Genomic DNA, 20,298 nt, shown 5'->3' on the forward strand with positions numbered 1-20,298 from the left:
GATCAGGGTGTGGCAGTAGCTATCCATTAGCCAGCCATAGCTGAGCTGACCTTTGCTGGCCTGCAGCAGAAACCAGAGTCAGCCAAACAAGACTTTGTTTAAACTCTTGACTCTGGAGTGTCATGTGTTCCCCTCTGAGTCCGGAGAGAACGACCTCCGACCTGGTGACCCGCACTTCAGCACAAATGGATTAGCAGTGGCATGAGATGCACAGAGAGGACGATCACATTTGACTATCATGTCCCCGTTCAAACTGCCCTGATAATTTGACCACAAACGGCGAGAACAGGACTCCACACACACTCACTACGCCCTTCCCTCGGAGAGTCACCCAGCATATAGGGGCCCCTCACCAGTAACATGATCCATCTCCGACCTGAGGTTAGAGCAGGACCCACAGTAGTTGAAGACAAAAGAGCGAGGGGTCACAGTGAAATGCCTACACGCAAGCTATAAGTTGATATAAGTCCGAAACACATTCCTTTTGGGCCTGCTCAAGTAGCCGGTCTCATCAAAAAACAAAAAGCAGTGAGGTGTGTTTAATACAAGGATATAAAACCGTGAGTAATAAAAGGCTCCGCAACACTATTACACGTCAACGAATGCTCTGTATCTGCATCACACAATCAAATTTATTCATTCAAAACAAACTCCACCAGCTGTTCTGTACGATGACATATTCAAATCCGTCACTGTCTTCCTGGAGTAATGCTGGAGGGCGTTTGGCAAGCCATATTTTACAGACAGGTGTTTGTTTCTGTGGAAAGATATCGAGTCATGAACCGGAATTTCGGAGCTCCTGTGCATCCAGCGTTGGCCTTGGGGCTGAGCAACACACCACATTCCAGTCTACTCCACTCACACCTCCGCTGAATGACTGACGTGTACGGCCTCAAGTTTTAAAAAAGCAACTCCCAGCCCCACCTACTGCAGGGCCTTCATCAGAACCTCAACAGGTACGGATAATGGGAGCCGTTGAGTCACGCCGTGCGATAACACCGGGGATTAGCTAAGTGTCTGGTAGCCGTCACGTAGCGGGTACCCCCCAAATCAGTCTGTGTTCAATCCATTGCTCATCGTACATCACATTCACTTGTGTCTGGAAACTGTCTGCTCGGCTTATCATTTCCCCTGCAACCAGTTTTTGAATCTGTGTGTGAGACAGAGACAGTGTGAGTCATGGTCAGAGCCAACACAGGGTGAATAGATAGGAAGGACGGTAAAAAGGAAACAAAAGCTCTGACTCAGAACTTTTTTTTTAAAAAACGCCTCCTCCGCTTATGCTCAGAGAAATTTGGGCTCGTCCTCGTAAAAATGATTTTGCAACATATTTCTGAGGCAAATTAGACTAACAAAGAAGCCATACAGGGAATCAATGGGAAACATGATCCCTTAAGTACTGTGTATATGTACAGCACCCCGTGACAACCTACCTAAGAGGAAGCAGAGGATATGTACTTACTCAAATGCTTTACTAGAGGTCTGCATCAGAACGGACAGACCTTTAAATCCATTTCTTTTTTCAGCTGGCACTGTCACCACAGCGCGAGCCAAAGTCTGAGTTAATATATAACCTCTATGTTTGAGACTACAGGAGGTAGGGTTCACAAAAGAAATCTCCAAACTTAAGCAAGCGCAGGCCGCCGTAAAAAGAGAAAATTGATTTTCCGTTCATCTTGTGTTGACCGACTTTGTTTACACGCATTAAAACAGCGAGAAGAAATGGGTTGCCATCCCCTCCCTGTGATCTCGGTGTCCTTTGAAGACCTGAACACAGATGGTGAGAGCGTTGAGAGTAAGAGATCCATCATCTCTGACAGGACTCACAAACGCCCTCATTAACATAAGTCTGGAGGAGACACTGGTCACTCTGGTCACTGGTTGTCTCAGTGGATACAAACGTGACAGTCACCTTGGACATGACCACCATCGCTCCACACCAATGTTGTTCTGACAGAGATGCAAAAATCCAACAGGTAACTCCAGATATAGAGATTGATTCAAGGTCAGATTTCTCACATTAACACTTACAACTCCTTTGCGGTTAATAAATGAGAGAAACTGCCATGCATGTTCATTCATAATATACAAACTACACGTCAGTGTGTCTCAATTTAAAGTTTAACGTGACTCCTCTTAACCTTACCACAATATTCCCAGATGACATATGATTGTGGGGACAGATAATAAGGGGGATACACCAGCGCTCAAACTTTCAACATGTCACCATCAGACTTACGGATTTTGACTTTCTTGGGATCCAACTTGCGGATCTCCCCCTGCAGCCTCTGCAGCCGCCCCTGAATCCTGCAGGACCTCCTGAACACCATCCCCGCCTCCATCTCGATGCCCAGGAAGATGTCGCTGGCATGTCGAGAAAGGTCCGAGAGTTGGTGTATTATGCTGGTGAGCGTGTGACAGCCGACCTCGTCCAGGGACGAAAACAACACGGGTTTCTTCAGCTTGCGTCTCCCGTTGTCCTCCACCGGCGTCCTGCCATCCCTCGCCGACAACCTACTCACATGCCTCGGCTCGATGCTCCTCTGATGAAAGGGCATGTTTATTTCAAACCATTAACTCCGGCGGGACCCGAGAAACTGTTGGGGAAAACACACACACAACCCCTTACAGCTTTAAAACAAATCCAAGACGCATCGCTTTCCAGTGGTGGATTCAATCTGCGAGGCGCTGTGATCCTCCGATCCCGCCATATTTTTTGTTTTTCAAAGCACGGGGGACTTTGTGCTGCTGTACACTGGAGACGTTGCCTCCCAAAGTCTATTCAAATTCAACCAGACAGAGCGCAGCCTGGAGAGAAAAGAGAAGAAAAAAACACGAGGAAAAGTCGGGGAAAGTACAAATAAAAACCCGGAGAATACTATAACCACCTGTGGCAGCTGGACGCGGAGCCCCGAACACACACACACACACACACGCACACACAGGACGGTTTACCTGCCTCCCCTCGTAGTCTGTGGAGCGGTCTGATGGAAAACCGGGACCGGATCATTCCAAATGGAACCGGAGGGACTCGAACTGAGGAGTTAGATGAAATCAGTGTGAGGCTAAAAACACAGTTTTTTTCATGCACTAAGGTCCACTAAGCGATAATTAAGCAACTAATATTCACTTTTACAGCAGTGCCTGTTAATTAATGAAGTTAATTAATTCATTAAATTGTCATATCATGCTATATTAAGTACACATTAATAGGGCTGGGGAAAGTTAATTAAATCTGAATTAATTTTTCCACATTTAATGGCTATATAACTGTGCATTGAACCAGGAAGATTGCATTAAAACCCACAACTGAACAGCAGAAAAACAAATGACACAAATGATTTTTTTTTTTTTTTCACTTCTGATAGCTGGCTGAAATACCTAGTTTTAAATATATGATCAAGCCTTATTAAAAAAGGAGAAATAAAACATTTGTTTACACAGTTTGTATAATCACGAGACATCAAAGTTAGCTAAGCTTTCGTAGCCAAGTTACAGTGCAGCACTAAAGTTAGCTTGAATAGTTATTAAAATGCATGGTACCAATAATTGATTAAAATTAAATTGAGAAATTAGGAGACTATAATGTCATGTTGATGTAATTATCTGACATTGTAGTTAGCTAAACTAGTGTTGCAAAGTTATTCTGCTGAAATGTAACTAGCTTTAATTATCATAAAAATACATACTACTACTACTACTACTAATAATAATAATAATAATAATAATAATAATAATAATAATAATAATAATACATTGTTTTTTATTTTGTTTTAATGAATTATTAAATTTCATCAAATTGAGAAATGGGCACATTAATTTTAGCCACCTGTTTGTGTAAGTAGCAGAAGCTAGGATTAGCCAAGTTAAGGTGTAGAAGCTAGCTAGTTTGAATTATTCAACTAACATAGCTCGCAGGCCTATAGTTACAGTATTAAACGCTAGTTAGAGTAAGTTTACATATAGTTTACAGCATACTTACCAGCAAAAATCCCATGGGAGTGTTTTGTATTGTATTTTTGTTATTATATGGTGACATTTAAACTTCCCATGTAACCCACAAATGGCTACTGACAGGTTAAGATAACATATGTAAAACAAAAAAAAACAAAAAAGTACCATTAGTCTACAATTTCTGTGCCCCTACTTTAAACAAAGGACATGTCAGTTGTTTGCTCATACCTTTTAAAATAACCAGTGGACAACACATTCTCTGAACACTTGTCTCTGATTTATCTCCTCTTTGTGTGTACAAGGCATGTTTGTCCAGGGCCTGTGGACAGTCCACCGCCTGGCATCCCACCACTGCTCTTTAAATTCCAAAGAGCGAGCTGTCATCATTGATAGCATAGCTCAGATTTACTTTAGTGGATTCCTCTTAAAGTCTGGCTAACAAATGTCCAGTTGGCAAAATGTGCCTGTGTAGAATTTAACACGCCCCCTGGTGTCTTCAAGTGAACACAGCAACTTGAAGGGAACCTCTAAATGTGACACCCAAACCACCCAGTCCTGGCATGTGTCTCCACTGTCCATGTTTTCTTATCACTCAACTGACTGGAAATCTGTAAATTCCTCTCCAGCTGGTATGTGCACTATAACAGTTTAACAAGTTGTAAAAAAGAAAAGAAAAACGCTGATTCAGCTGTCCCCTAACTTTGCCCATAGTGACAGCAACCCATGTGCATAAATGGAAGTCATAGAGTGTCCTGTTACGCGTGAGTTACATCCGTGTTTGTCCTTTCCTCAGCATAAAACGTGTAAGACAGGAAAGCAGCATGAGGATGACACATTCACCACCGGTGGAAAAAAAAAAAGGAACAAGCTAATATTTTTCTGTTGTCCCAAGGCCATCTTTTTGTGTTTCCTTGCATGCCAACTCTACCTCCTACTTCTGTTATCTTATGAAACTGAAAGAAGACTTCCCCTTGGTTGCTGGTGTCAGACGTGCCCATTTTTGCAAGTTAAAGAAAAAACAAATAGATAAAACTCAGCTTGATGAAAGATATTCCCATCGTAAATCATGTTTATACGATCTTAAGTCAAAATTATAAGATAAAAAGTCACATTTATTAGATAAGTCATATTTATTAGATGAATAGTCTCGTTTATAAGATTAAAAGTCATAATTGTAAGATAAAAGTCATATTTATCAAATAAAAAGTCACGTTTGTAAGATAAAAGTCATATTTATCAGATAAAAAGTCACGTTATTAGATAAAAGTCATATTTAGTGGCGCCATTTAGCTCAGTTGGTAGAGCAGGCGTCCCATGTACAGAGGCTGTGTCCTTGCTGCAGCAGCCCCAGGTTCCAGTCCTGGCCTAGGGCCTTTTGCTGTGTGTCACTCCCCCTCTTTCTCATCTTGTTTCCTGTTGTATCTTCAGCTGTTCTATCAATAAAGGCACATAGGCCAAAAAAAATATACTTCATATTTATGAGACAAGTCATAATTATGAGATGAAAAGTCATATGTATAAGATAAAAAGTCACATTTATATAAAAAAAGTCATAAGATAAAAACTCATATTTATGAGATAAATCATAACTATGAGATGAAGAGTCACGTTTATTAGATAAAAGGCCATAATTATAAGATAAAAAGTCATAATCACGAGATCAAGGTAAACGTAAATGTAAAGATCAAGTCTGATTTATCTGACCTAACCCTTTTTTTTCTTAATTTCATTATTTACCATGAGAATATTTAAACCAAGCTGAGTTTTCATGATTTTTGAATGGGCTTTCATACTAGGGAGACAACAGGTGGATAAAACCAAACTTACGATGGCTTAGTTCCTTTCAAATGTCCCAATAAGCCAGGAATGGAGTTTTATAAACGGCACTGTTCATATACGACAGTGATTATAAAGGTGAGAGTTTATTAAATAAAAATGGAAAAGCAGACAAACCATCCAATTCTAGAGATGAACATAAGTTTAATCAAGATTAAATATATGCCCAAAAAAGATCTTGTAACTCATAAGAGATCCAAACAAGTCAAAACAATACAAAAAGATGAGCTTTTTCTGTCTCTTCATGTCTGTCAACAGAGTCTTACAGTTCTTACGCTTCCTACAAGTTTTGGACTTTCATTCGGGGTAAAATGTATACATATATATCTCATTCACCATATTTTACAGTGCATTGATTCTCCAGACCATAACCTTCTTCCACATCTAAAAACCCATACATAAACTTAATTTGTAGAATTATTTACATACAAGGCTTGAACGAGTCGGCTCAAACCATTTGGTGAGCGTTAAGAAAAAGAAAAAAAAAAAAAAAACAGACATCACACTTCAGAACATATGGGAACTTTCTTAAAACTTTCTGGCTTTCGTTTTCGCCATGAGTGGTGACATTTTGTTATACGAATCACCGAATGGACAGGAGGCAGGAGTGGCCCCGAATTAAATAATATAATGAATCGACACTCACAATAGGACACTGGAGGATCACTCAGTTATTTCCACCTCATCGTCTTTTAGAGTTTGGTGGCATACACAGGAAAAAGAAAAAAATTTACAAATACACCTCAAAGAGTGAACATCTGACACCTGCTGGACACACTGCTCATGATGCAGCCATGTGGTTGGTACAACAGACGCCTATTGCAATGTGAGACCGATCGACAGTGAATGTAAATTATGGCATCAAATTAGAAGAAGAAAAAAAAAAAAGGAATACACTTAGATGTCACAACTGAGTTAGTAAGCAACCACATCACCCAGAACACAAACAGAAGTAATCTCAGTTTATTCACCATACCTTAGTTGAGATGACAATTTGAGTTAATTCATACCAGGATGGAAAAAAAAAAAAAAACTCAACGCCAGCACTGTAGTTTGTGATGGATTTCTTTTTTCTTTTTTTCCTTTTTTACGTATGAGAGCTACAAAGACGTAACAGTGCGCCGTGACCTCCAAAAAATAGAATTTTTTTTTTATTGTTAGGTGTGTCAGAACTGAGTACAGCAATCTCCAAACACACAATGATAAACACAAAAACATCCCAGGTAATATTAATATACTTCTGTCTCAATACTAGCTCCTTTTTTTCCCCTTTCAGAAACGACCGATGAACTCGGGGGACAATCGAAGATTTTAGTGCATCCTTAGAAGCAGGCACACCGCTGTAGAAAAGAACAAGCTGAAACAGCATCACACAGATAAAAACAAATATCTGTAGGGGAGAGGGAGAGCAAACATTTATTGAGTCATCTTATTCTGTATGACACGCTGAGATGCTCGACTTTATAAAGTTTAACACTTCATTTGGAGTTCACCCAAAATCAATGGAATGACTTCCTGCCTGTCCTTCATAAAATTTGCCAGTACACTCCAACATTACAAACAAAAACAACGACAACAAAAAAAAACCTACTCCTGATGCATCCCATCAGTCAGATTGTACTATGAAATAAAATGTAAATAACGGACTGTTTTTGTGAAAGATTAAGTGAAAACAAGCGCTCAGCTTCCACTAATCATCCCGTCAGATCTTCATGTATGCATGGTGACTATTGTAGACAATCACAGACTACAGATTCACAACCAAAAAAAGGATGATTAACTTTGTGTGCACTGGTGTTTTTAATGTGTGTGTGTGTGTTTGTGACAGAAAACATAGTGTCATGAAGTACATTTGCAAGATCATTTGATTTTCATCGTTGTGTTCTTTGTGGGATTAACAACCACCGGTTACCACCTACAGTAACAGGAAACAGTTGGCTCGCAGGAGTGCGGGACTCGCCGGGGTTTCCGTTCACAAAAAAAGCATCACTCAGGGCAGAAACAGCCACAAGGCCACGTTGGACAGTGTCGGGCTGGGGTGGTGACAGAAGAGGAGCCCGGGGTGAAAAGTGGTGAAATACAATATGAGAGCAAAGTCCTACAGCTTGGTCTATGTGAGCGCAGCAAGGACAGGCGGTGAATATACAACGAGAATACGCACTCCTCTTCCATGGGCTCGATGACAGGCTATAGCATGGGTGTATCTCTGGACACGCATACACATACAGTACATACATATTAGTCCAATCTCCAAAGTCGGGCTCCAGATGTGTCTCTTTGTCACCCTCTGGTGGTTTTGTCCAGAATAGATCTGGTATCACTTTCTCCCTCACATGCACACGCGCACACACATACAGGCTGCCATCACAAAAATCTCCACCTACTCACACACATACATACATGAACATACACACTCCTTGGCTCCCCCCGTGTCTGTATTCAGGCTTATCTGGTGTAGTAGACTCTGTAGTAGACACTCTTGGAGCGCCAGAGTGAATAGGAGTTGTCAAACTTCAGCAGGTAGACTCCGCGGCCCGGGTACTGGTGGCTGCCGGCATACACCTCCTCATGACAGTCCCGCCGGTACACCGGCACAATCTCATCCACCTGGGGTTTCCCTGCCTCCTTCTTTGCCTTCTCCTCCTCGCTGGGAGGATCACCTGTGGACAACCATGTATCAAGTTGGAGTGAGCAGGAGGGAATCGCCAATGGGACTCATCTTCACTGTTATTACACAATGCTGTCATCAAACTGGCAAGGTTTTTGCTTTAACATATCATTTTGGAGTAAATATCGATTGCACAAAGTAATGACTATAGATTAATGACACCATCAGTGTTTTGATTTCTCTCCTATAAACCTCTCATTCACTACGCAATTTCGTCTGCCACCAGGCACAAAATATCTCCGGGGAAAATGAAGGCTAAATGGCGATCCAGTCAGGCGGGCACCATTTCGATCTGCTTTCACTTCTCCACCACAGATTAAATGATTGAATAAATTCATGTTGTTGGGTGTGTTGTTGGCATTTGCAATTCTGATTAAAAAGAAACCAATATAGTTGACTATGATATCACTTGGAAACCCTACAGAGGTAGATCTTGTCTGTTTTCATTTTAACCTCAAACACTACAAAGTTATTTTTGTGCCTCAATCCACGGCACACGAGATATTTTGAGCACTGAAAAACATTTTCTGCAAGCACATAATTACATTTTCTAAATTCTAAATTTGTAGACAAATGAACCCAAATGAATCTATTTTGAGTTCAGTACAGTTTTTCCAACTTTCCACTGTGCACTCAGGATTAAGGCTCAAAGTCCTTTTATGCATCAGTCTCACACCTAGGGGGTCAAATTTTAAACCAAATTTGTACACTACAAAATAGATACATGACTTAATGTGGCACAATCTCCTGTAAAAATCATACTTTGTTGTTTAACTAAATAAACGTACAAAACAGCTACTCCAGCAAAGAAACAGAAGTGAAGTTGAGAAGGACTGACATTTCAAAAAGCTTGTTTGAGCAGCTAACCAACATATTATGCAAATTCCTCAGCACAACATTTCCTCATGTCTTATCAACATAAAGTGAGAATTCATTTCTATTCACACCAGAGAACTATGAGATGTTTGACTATGGTGTATGCAAGTTCTAAACTTGTGATAATAATATCTGTTCAACTCATTACCGAACGAAGAGGTGAATAACTAGTCGAACAAAAAATAAAACCGAGAAAACAGACGTTTCCGTTGAAAGCACTTGCTTCTCTGGCAAACATGGAAGATTAAATAGCTACCATGACTTGCTGGCATGTTGTTGAATAGCAAAGTATGTACAATATGATATCAATTCCAATTGCAGACCGATGGAGAGCCTACCCCCACACACAACATCCAGCTAAGTAAAACTGACTTCTTAACACATATTGTCACCATGACCTGTTTTTTTTAAATAGCCACCACAAGGTGATTTATCAACGCTGCCACACTTGACAATATCTGTATCAGAAACACTTCCCATGCCCATTCTCACCTTCCTCATCCTCGTCTTCATCGCTAGATTCTGACACGTGCACGCTGACCGAAGCAGAAGCAGCATCCGTCCACTCGAAGAACACTCCGAACCCGATGTCATAATAGTCTGTGGCAAACTCCCAGAACAGGTAAGAGCCCTCTTCGTGGGTGGGCACGCGCACTGTCACCACCTCGCCACGCCCCACTGTGATCACGCTGTCTGCGTCCTGCCGGATTTTCTCCTTGAAGTCCTTTATTTGTGGCCGTGTCCACATGGAGGGAGCAGCTATGACTGGCGGGGAGTCTGCTGTGATCAAAGGACAGGAGAGGTTTTACAATCTGTTGTAAATATATACAATAAAATCTGCTCATGCAGGTTTCCTATTAGCAAAAAAATATCACAGTCTTATTTCCTATGGAGTCATTTTCCTACCAGCATACATAGATTGGAAGGAAAACTATCTCAACTAACAGGCCACCTATGTTGTCAGTTTATGCGTGTCACCAAGGGAGACAAAATAGCACACATGAGTACATGTGACCAATGGCAAAGAGCTGTTTTTGCATACGAAGCTTTCCGTCCATCTTTCCTCAAAACATGACGTTGACAGTTCGTGGCCGGTCAAAGTGGAATAATTTGGTTCAGGATGTATGTTTTGGAATCAGACCATGGCCTTGTTCACTTCTGGTGTGAGTGCTTACTCTGCTGTACACAGAATGTGTGGTAGGATGACTATCATGTAACACTTGTTCCTGCTCTTCTCCTCCCTGCCCTCCAGGTCACATCAACAAGGACACAGCAGATAAGAATCAGGTTTCAGATTTAGTGTAAAGCTCTGTTTGTTTGACAGAGTTCCCATCTCCTTCCCTCTCTGCCCTGTAGCCATTTGCTGCACTATTAGTAAAATGGAGATTCCATCAACATGAAATCAGTTCACATAGTTTGTGTTTCACTTTAAGACAGAGACATCAGCCCACCCACCTAATAAAGGCCCGTTCTCCGAGACCTCCTCAGCCGGCTCGGGCTCCGGTTCCCGGTCCATGCCCTCCGAGTATGAGTCTGACTGGCCCCCATTGACAGTGGGGGCTTCCTCTCCAACAGGCGGCGATGCTGCACACAGTGGTCCCGCTGCTGAGGCGAGGGTGGGTTCACCACTGTTGAAGCTGTTAGAATCCAGGGTGCCCTGCACCAAATCAGCCTGCTGCTGCTGCTTCTGTAAGGCCGCCTGGGACAAGAGGAAGGACAACGTTAAGACACTGAATAACAAACCAGGGACTCAAACAAAGAATGAGAGGTTTCTAGAACATAATGGCTACAATTATTACCCTGATGAGTTTGTTCAATGCTGCGCTCATCATAATGCTGCATGATGATTCGAGGAGCTTGACATTTTTTTCTACCATTTGTCAACATTTAGAAAAAACTAAAAAAAAGCTCTTTCCCACGTACCAAACACTTTATTTTATACCTTATTATAAAGTGAAAATTATAAAAAAGTAAATAATGCTTTTGACAGATTTACTCACACTAGGATACTGTTAGCAACAGCACAAAATGTTTTCCTTTTTTTTTTCTAGACATGAACATCTCAAAATGTTACCAGAACGTTTCACCTGCAGGCATTTGGGCTTGTTGGTCAATGAATATGTTTTAATATCTTGTGTATCTTTTTTTTTTGGCGTAGATTTTGCTCAAACTTTTTTACTAACTGCAGAATACAGAATTAAAAATCAATCAAAGAAAGTCTACCCTTTCGTTTGTGTAACACACTACCTGTTGCTGGGCCAGTTGGACCTGATAGAGCTGCTGCATGTACTGCTGGTAGTGCTGCTCCTGGAGCTGTCGGATGAGGCCCAGCTGTTGCTCGGGGCTGTTGGGGTACTGCTGAGCAGCATACTGTTGGAACTGCACTGCTGTCTGCGCATTTAATGCCGCCATTATCTGCTGTCTGGAAACCGAACACAGGAGAAGAGTTGGTGAGGGGAGGAAGTACAGGAAGCGGACGGGAGACAATGATGGACAGTGGAAAGCTTTAGGGTCATAACACAGAGAAGAGTTGTGCTGAGTATGAAGATTTCAGCTGACTCCACTAAAGTGCCCTGACTGCCCTGCTCCAGGGCTGAGAAGACAATAGCCCTGTAGATATCAGCGTCAGGAGAGTGTGATGATCATGTAAAAGTCAAATTGATATACTGACAGCCCGAGCACATTATGCAAACACACGCAGTGATAGAGAAAGACGTACTTCTGCTGCTCAATCCGTAGTCGCTCCTCCTCTGCCTGTCTCCTCTCCTCTTCCTCTCTCCTCAGCCGTTCCTCCTCCTCAAGCCTCCGTCTCTCCTCCTCCTGCCTTTGTTGCTCCCTTTCCTCCTCCTCCTGTCTCTGACGCTCCTCTTCTTCTTTCCTGGAGTGGAACATATATAAACAATGCAAATGTTTAAATCCATTAAACCATTTCATAGACCATCAGTCAATTAATGTCTAACATTTCCCCTGCTGCTGCTGCTGCTTCACAGTTTGGCTGGCAGCACAGAGGACAAACTGAGATGGAGTCTGTATTTAGAAACTGTAGCTGAGGAATTTGTCTCGGGGGAACTGAAGTGGAGCACCTTACCTTTTCCTCTCCTGCTCCTCCTTTTCGATCTTGTGTGAGGTGACGTAGGGAGCGAAGAGGTTACAGCACTTGTTCAGCAGCTTGACAAACTCCACCATGGCCTCCTCCCGCTCCATGTTGCCCAGGGAGGCCCACTCTTTTCTGTGCACAGAGCGAGAATGGAGGTGAAGATAAATTAGATAGGTAGCTGGGCAAATTGGGCTCAGCCATTGGAGTATTATTTCACTCATTTAACAGGTCTGTTTATTGTTTTTCAGTAACAAAAGGAACGGAATTCTAAAAGCTGTAGAAATGGTTCCAACTATTGTTTCTTTAGAACACAGCAAAAATGAAATGAAATGTTTACAGCCATCTAAACTTTAAACACACAAAGAAATAAGAAGAGCTAAAGATGACTTTATCGACACTTCAGTTAACAGAGAGGCATGCATACAGTGCTGGGGTTACCTGCGGTCGTTTCCCAGAACATCAAAGAAGCCGACCTCAGGTGAAGCATCAGGATTATAGGGGCCCAGCAACACCTGTTTGTGCAGGGCGACCAGTCGAAGCTTTTCCTCGTAGGTCGGGTGGAAGGCCTTGCCATCTTTATCTGAGAGCAGCAATGAGGAAGCAGTGAGGTTGCATTCATTTGTCTTAACGAGGCGGGCTGACAAGTGCTTGTGATTGCCGTCTTTTTACAACAATGGTCGCAGAAACAGTAGCAGAATATATGGCATCTTAGTCCAAGACAAGTTTATAAAGCAACTAGTATGGTGATTGTTGTAGCCGTTGTCTGTTGCAAAAAACTACAGACACTCTGACTTAATGAAAACCTCATGACAGCTCAATTGTGCTGAAATGCATTTAATCCTACCTGAGGCAAGAACCAGTTCTATGTATTCAAGTTATGCAATTGGGCCCAACCCCTAAACTGACCAGAAATACAAAGCGCAGATGACTACCAAGCCCAAACCTGTTTGCACAGCCATCGCATCTGAGTTGCTCCAATAAACAATACACGTGCCTGATGTTCACAACTGCTTAAACACGTCCAGTATGTAAGCGATACACTAATTGCACCTTGTGTTAACGGCAAGCAGGATATATCGTACGACTGTTATATACTGTGAGTTCTCATGACTGGTATCAATTAGTGAGACTGACAGAATTGAAAATGAAGCTTTCCTCCTGAAGCTTACATCGATGTAGTAGCAGACAAGTTGTCTTTTTAGAGAAAGAGTGCAATGTTTGATGCCACCACAGTAGCTCAAACTGTCCTGATAAAATAGTCTTTCAATTTGTATTAGCTACGATAACTTACAATACAATATAATTCACAATATGTTGCCCAAGATCACAACAGATACATGGATTCTGGGTTAATCGACACATTGGAAGACAATCATCTAGCGACACATCATGATATCTGTCTCACTGAAGAGCACAAAATACCAATGAGAAGGCGAAGAACAGGAATCATGTATTCATTCGCTGCATTTAGGTGTCAGATTCACAAATCCTGACATGAACTGAGATGAAGCAGCATATAAGAAAAGTGCATTAAGGCCCAGTTAGCTTTGTATGTATGTATGGAAGACACAAGTACCACTAATGTACTTGTGTGTTTTATAGGGTATCCTATTGGAGTTGAAGCAGCAGGGAGGAGCAGGCTCCATTTATCGCAGCTCTGACAGGGCAGGGCGTGTATACAGCCCCCACACAAATCATCATAAACCATCATTCAGATAGCTTCTAGCATCACATCTCCAACAGTAATTGACGGGGTAGTGGGAACGTGGCACGGCAACCTATACTGCCAATCACCACAGACAGAGAGAAAGAGAATGAGACAAAACCGGGCGAACCGCCGGATGAAAATGTCCTCAGGCCACGCAGCCACAAATGGACTGCTCGGAAGTGCCGAGCTTGTTTTACCCTTTAACAGCCGGCTAATAGCTTGTTAGCGGTGTTAGCTATGAAGCTAATGTAAAGCTGCGGCTGACAGCAGCAGCCCCGGGTGACAGCTAACGGCTAATGTTAGCACAGCGCTAAGCTCAGCGACAAGCGGGCGGCTCGTCTCTCTATTTAACGGTCGGTTCGGACGCTTGCTTGACGTTCGAGCTGTATATTAGAAAGAAACGTAAGATACCTTTGAAGAATTTAAGGCCCAGTCCGTACAGCTCTTGCAAAGGAAAGCCCCATTTCCTCTCTATCGCAGGTTTGCCAGTCTCTCCATCTTCTTCGCCTCCAGCTGAGCTCGGTGTGTCGGTCTCGGGCTCCGCGGGTTTGGGGTCCGGCTCTTCGACCTGGCTCTGCTCGCCCTCCGGGTCGGGACTGAGGGTGAGGCCATCGATGGAAACTTCGAGCCGGCTGGAAGTAGCACTGTCGAGGTCGCCGCTCTGAACCTCTGTCGCCATCATGTAGACTGTCAGCTGAAGCGGCCACGTACCTACTTCCGTTTAGACCTGGCGGAAGTTCCGGTTTCTTTTTTTTTTTTTCTCGATGTAAATAATGACGAAGCCTAAGCGATAAGTTAATTATCTCCAGCAGTAAGGGTTTTATTTTTTTTTTTTATTATTATTATTCCTCTCACTATTAAAAACATTTTCGGACACTTCATTGTATTTTTAGAAAATCACGTTTACGAATAACTTAATTGTTGGACGTCACTATGTTGTCTTTGTTACTTTTGCACAGTAAATAACATTTCATGATAATTTTTCATGTTACATCACTACTGTAAGTAATTATAAAATAAAACATTCACTGTAGTATTGTTGTAGTTGAAGACCCCTAAATTCATACGTCTGTAAATTCGACGTAATTTGACGATATTCTTTTTACGTAATAATTGACGCAATTTACATTAACCTGTGTACATGCACATTTCTATAATGGAATCCAGGTCAGTAATTGTTTCAATGCTTAATACGATGAACTGAAAAATTTGCTAAACATAAAACATATATATATATATATATATATATATATATATATATATATATATATATATATATATATATATATATATATATATAAACACCTCAAAAGTTGTGTTCTTAAGGAGTTTAATGTTTTAAGTTTAGTCTTTTTATTTTTACATGGAATCTTTTCCATGTTTTATTTTATATGTTGAGAACAACATGATTACAAATAATATAATTGTGGGGTGTCATTTGTAGTTTTTGTTAATTTCACATTTAAAACGTTTTGGGGAAGACATTTTAATCAGAATTAAGAGATCTTCACTGACTGCTTTATTTTCTTACATGACTGAATGAACTCAATAAACAAACTAACAGGACACAGTTTCATTCTGTTTTATTTTGTTTTATATGTGGCGGACCCTGACACATTTCTAGCTTCAAACAGTGTTCTGGGGACCTTATTTTTCCTCTGCTAACAGCTTGTTTATTCAGTTATGGTAAAAAGATATATATATATATTTCTGAGTTGTCACCTAATTAATTGCTTTGCCAAAACTACATAGTGCCCCTTTAAACACAATCTTTTCCATATTCTGGTGTATATTGAGAACAACATGATTACAAATCACATCATTGTGGGATGTCATCTGTAGTATGTTTTTTGTTTTTGTTAGATTTACATGAGAGATAACATTTTCACAAAGCAAATTTATCTCATGTCAAAACTGACGTCCTATGTTCTATTTACGTACAAGCCATTTATCCAACCTTGTCAGTGATCTCTGGTTACTCCTGAATTACCTCAAACACATCTTCATTTCTTTTTACACTTTTATCTCCAAAAGGTTAATATCAATTGTCTGTGTATCAGTCTTAGTGTTTTATCAGTCGAGCTTCGATATGAACCCACTTTATTACATTAGCAAACCATTTCTGTGTGTAGATGTGTAAATAACAACAATCATCACCCACCGCTCGTGATCAATAATATGCCTTCAACACTGAGCACACAATTCTATTGGGAGCCTTCAAATGTAGCCTTTAGTTCTCAAAGCATCCCTCAAATACACAAAGACTGAACTCATAACAAAGGTCCATAAGATAGCTGACATTTTAACATATACCTGCAAACTTGTGAGGATAATTTACCTGTCTGTCTGCACTTTAATGTATAGTGGTCAGGGTGAACTGTGGGTTAAACGCTGGTCAGACTTTAAAGGTGTCAAAGCTTTTGTTTGTGTCTAGGGAGTCAGCTGCCAACTGGAAATGGCCAGGAGAAATCTCAAAGTGTTTTTTACTGTTTGGTGTTTAAAGGCTCTGTCTGTTTACTGCAATATATCAGGATTAATCAAATTAAAACTCTTCTGATTGAATGAAAATGTCAATTTTTTGTTGCGGACTGCCAAGCTGAAAATTCTCAACATGAGCAAACGCTACGTAAAAAAAAAAAGCATTTTTATTTGCCTGCACATGCAAATCTGAATTTTTCATTATCTATCAATTGAGGCTTTTGGTCACAGATCCATGTACGAGGTGTTTGTTTGTTTCATAATCTGAAGACAGCTCCCAGAAATCCTGTCGCTGTCCATCACAAAAGATCAGGAACTTCAACAGCCTCATTTTAGCATAGCAATCTGGTCTGTGCGCACACGCAATACCCAATTAGGGGGCCCTCAGACAAAGACACCCTGCTAACTGTGAATGTCTCTTCCAACAAGCACATCCTATCTGAACAAAGCTGTGTGTGACGAAGTACAGAGATCAGTAAGTGCTGTTGTGGCTGTGGAATGACACAATGCCTGTCAAGTCATTTTCCCACAGAGATCAACCAGAAAATAACCAAAGGAAACCATTTTGGATCCGAGCTAGAGCTCGCTTTCCGGAGTGCGATGCCAACTTTTAATACAGCCAAGATGTCATCAACTCCCACATTACGTCAGCTCAGTTACAACTGTGTTCCAGGCAGATGCAGTCATAAGCCTAGTGCTTTATCACTGTATGTGCAAATAGTTACTTCACTCCACACCCAAAGTAATTAAAAGTGATTTATAGGAAACTGAGCCTGTGATTGCCAAACTATGTACATAAAAACACCCTGACAAAAAAAAATTAAATAAAAGATAAAAGCTCACTCCTTGGAGTCTTGTCCAAATATGTGTGAACAAATTAGTCTGTCTGTGCCGCTACCTGACCTCCTGACTTGATCCCCTCTTTGAATCAGATGAAGGAAGGTGACCCATTCAATAACAAGTGCCCACTCTTCGGGAGTACTTTTGAACCGAGGTTTGTGTATTGAGATGAACTTTGTTGCCACTGAAAAAGGGGGCAGGAAGGATGATTACCTACATACATCAGTGCTGAGGAGCAGACAACTAAAGACCTTAATCTTTGTAGAACACGAGTTGTATAATTTGACATTTAAGCCTACAGGAAAGATGTTTAACAGAAGTGTAACAAGAAGGACTTATTGCAGATCCAGTCAGAAACACCTCTCTTTCTTTTCTTTTAACTTATTTGAACACTTTTGCTAATTTATAAAGTTTCTCTCTGCTGTCCTAATAGAATATTCTCAGTATTGTGCATCATATATATCTAATTTTGTCCACAAATACCTAACACATCAAGAACATAGGAAACTGGCTACATAGTGGGGAAATATGCCAATGTATTTATATTCTTGGAAAAACAATATGAGATTTGAGTGGAGATCATCAGGTATGGCAGAAAATTGATTAATTTCTGTTGTCAGAATCAGAATAGTGATCATGGCCAAGTGTGTTTTCGCATACAAGGAATTTTCTCATGTGTGTAGGTGCATGTCAATAATAAAAAGTAATATGAATAAAGACAAAACTTATCAAATAAATAATTAAAATAAAATAAAGAATTAAAGCACTTCATTCAGTCAAGGAGCATTAATAGAACAATTTGAATAAAAGGATGAACAGTAACAACTAAAGCAAATAATCATAAAGATAATAATCAAAGCAGTGTTTACAATGTGTCTTTTTAAATAAGAAAGTTGTGCAGTATGTACAGGAATGTGCAGAAATACTGTCCAGGAAATTTGCAAAATTTCATCGTTTTAAGTTTGCATGCACAACATAGAGTCCACTCACAACCATAAAAACAGCATGCACACTGTAATTATCTAAATAAAGGATGTTGGTGCTCGCAGAGCTCCACTCGTTGAGGAAATGGCAGTTTCCGACTGTCTCTCTTTGAAGGCTACAGCTCCATTATTGCTTCATCCATTCCAAAGCGGATAAATGTTTTCGCTGCCGATGTGTATTGAGCATGCAGATTCCATTAAAGACCCTTTAAAGAGACCTGTGGCCGCTCCACCGCCCCAGGTGTGATCGCTTCGCACCTCCGGCGGCCTGCAGACGTCTGAAGTTGCTGCACGGCCGCTGCAGTGCCAGCCGGCGCTGATGGTCGGCCCATTCACACGTACCGGCAGCACCACCACCTTTGATCGCTGGAGGATTTAACCCCGGCGAGCGTGCAGGTCTCAAACTCAGTCAGTCGCTGTAGGTGAGGACGACAAGGATCATGTCTTCAGTTCATGGGAATATGCGCGTCGGAGATATGAATCACTTCCAGATGTATCACGAAGGAGCTTTGCAGATGAACGGCATGGTGAACTCAGGTTGGTGTCTGGCCGCGCCGTGCGTAATTTACGCACAAGTCCAGTGTCACGTTTCGTATCGCTCCTGCGTATCCAACAACGTTGTTTACTTAACGGTGTGTGCGGTTTTTTTTTCTTCTGCAGATTATGTGGCGTCGGATGTCACAAACTACTTCAGCTCCGCAAACTCTGTGCAGAGAGCGGATAAATGCGTGGCAATCCTGACCCACAGGAGGAAGAGGACCAACTTCACCCAGCAGCAAATCGAGGTGCTGGAGAAGGTTTACTCGGACACTAAATATCCTGACATCTACCTCCGGGAGAGACTGGAGGCTCTGACCGGGCTGCCCGAGTCCAGAATTCAGGTAATGGCAGAGGTTAATTCAAATGTGAAATGGCCGTGGTATGATTCTTTCTTCGATATTGGTTCAAATGTGCTCACGTTGATTTTTTTCCCCCTGCAAATTCCAGGTGTGGTTTCAGAACAGGAGGGCCAAGTCTCGTCGCCAAGTTGGCTCGTCGGTGTCCATGAAGGTCCCCAACCCGCCTGCAGCTGTCCCCTTCAGCCAGCTCCAGAGCAGGATGGGCCCAGAGAAAGGTAACCATCACTGTCAGAGATAGTCATCTAAGTTTATAAAGTAGCTTGAAATGGACTCCAGAGTGAACTCATTTATTTTTTTCATTTCACAACTAATTCCTTTTATTGTCTTTCTCTTTCAGTTTATGACAACAGTCATGCAGCAGAGGCACACAGAATAGGTTTTGGCCTGGAGGACACGTTCAGACCCACAATGCACCAAAATACAGAGGATACACACAGAGTATCAGGCATCCCCACCAAACCCAGCAGCTATGACCAAACACCGGTCTCCTGCATCTACGACAAAGAGGGAACCAGAGTGAAGCCTGAGCAGATGCGACAACACGAGCTGAGCGTTAACGTCCCGTGCTGCAACGTCCACCTGTATCCCAAGGAGAACGAGCATCTCCCCAAGGTGGAAGCCAGCATGACTGGCAACCAGGATGCAAAGGTTCTGGTGGAATATGACAATTTCCCACCTAACAAGACCATCGGACCTGAGATGAAGGTTGTGATTCCCCCAATCCCGACGCAGAATAACTTCAGCAGGTCATCACCCAAGGATAATGGATGCCAAATCCAGTATCCACGGGTGAGGGCCGCAGGGGACGGGTTCAGTCACTTCTCCCCGATCCACGCCGCAGAGGCACAGGACTTCACCGACTCAGACTCTGACTGGGAGAGCGAGGCCATGGCTGGCTTTGGTGGCTTTATGTGATGCATCATTGGAGCTGGTGTAAAGAAAACTATGTGTATCATAAG

The 20,298-nt window shown here is 41.8% G+C and overlaps 3 protein-coding genes across 6 annotated transcripts in view; 1 reads left to right on the forward strand and 2 right to left on the reverse strand.

Annotated features, from left to right (window-relative positions):
- nhsl1b (NHS-like 1b) overlaps positions 1–2,940 on the reverse strand; it is a 106,928-nt gene extending 103,988 nt beyond the window's left edge. For 2 of the 3 annotated variants that reach the window (XM_030405393.1, XM_030405391.1), the window contains exon 1: positions 2,240–2,940. In XM_030405393.1, the coding sequence (XP_030261253.1) occupies positions 2,240–2,558 (319 nt within the window). In that variant the 5' untranslated portion in view covers positions 2,559–2,940. The remainder of the gene's footprint in view (positions 1–2,239) is intronic. The other variant, XM_030405390.1, reaches the window with a different exon arrangement.
- A 2,974-nt stretch (positions 2,941–5,914) lies between these two features.
- acbd3 (acyl-Coenzyme A binding domain containing 3) lies at positions 5,915–14,870 on the reverse strand. Of its 2 annotated transcripts, none has more exons than XM_030404662.1 (8): positions 14,551–14,870; positions 12,870–13,011; positions 12,423–12,563; positions 12,054–12,212; positions 11,582–11,756; positions 10,790–11,033; positions 9,827–10,111; positions 5,915–8,450 (listed from the first exon to the last, which is right to left on the reverse strand). In XM_030404662.1, exons 1-8 carry the CDS (start codon positions 14,819–14,821, stop codon positions 8,236–8,238), a joined length of 1,632 nt encoding a protein of 543 aa, XP_030260522.1. In that variant the 5' UTR covers positions 14,822–14,870; the 3' UTR covers positions 5,915–8,235. The 2 variants fall into 2 exon arrangements, with proteins under 2 accessions (XP_030260522.1, XP_030260521.1); XM_030404661.1 differs by having other exon boundaries at positions 9,827–10,114.
- A 4,010-nt stretch (positions 14,871–18,880) lies between these two features.
- On the forward strand, positions 18,881–20,297 carry mixl1 (Mix paired-like homeobox). The gene is made up of 4 exons (XM_030404663.1): positions 18,881–18,977; positions 19,101–19,321; positions 19,428–19,554; positions 19,677–20,297. Exons 1-4 carry the CDS (start codon positions 18,881–18,883, stop codon positions 20,252–20,254), a joined length of 1,023 nt encoding a protein of 340 aa, XP_030260523.1. The 3' UTR covers positions 20,255–20,297.
- The last annotated feature ends 1 nt before the right edge of the window (position 20,298 follows it).

The sequence above is a fragment of the Sparus aurata genome, chromosome 22 (genome assembly GCF_900880675.1).
Source record: "Sparus aurata chromosome 22, fSpaAur1.1, whole genome shotgun sequence".
Lineage (NCBI taxonomy): Eukaryota > Metazoa > Chordata > Actinopteri > Spariformes > Sparidae > Sparus > Sparus aurata.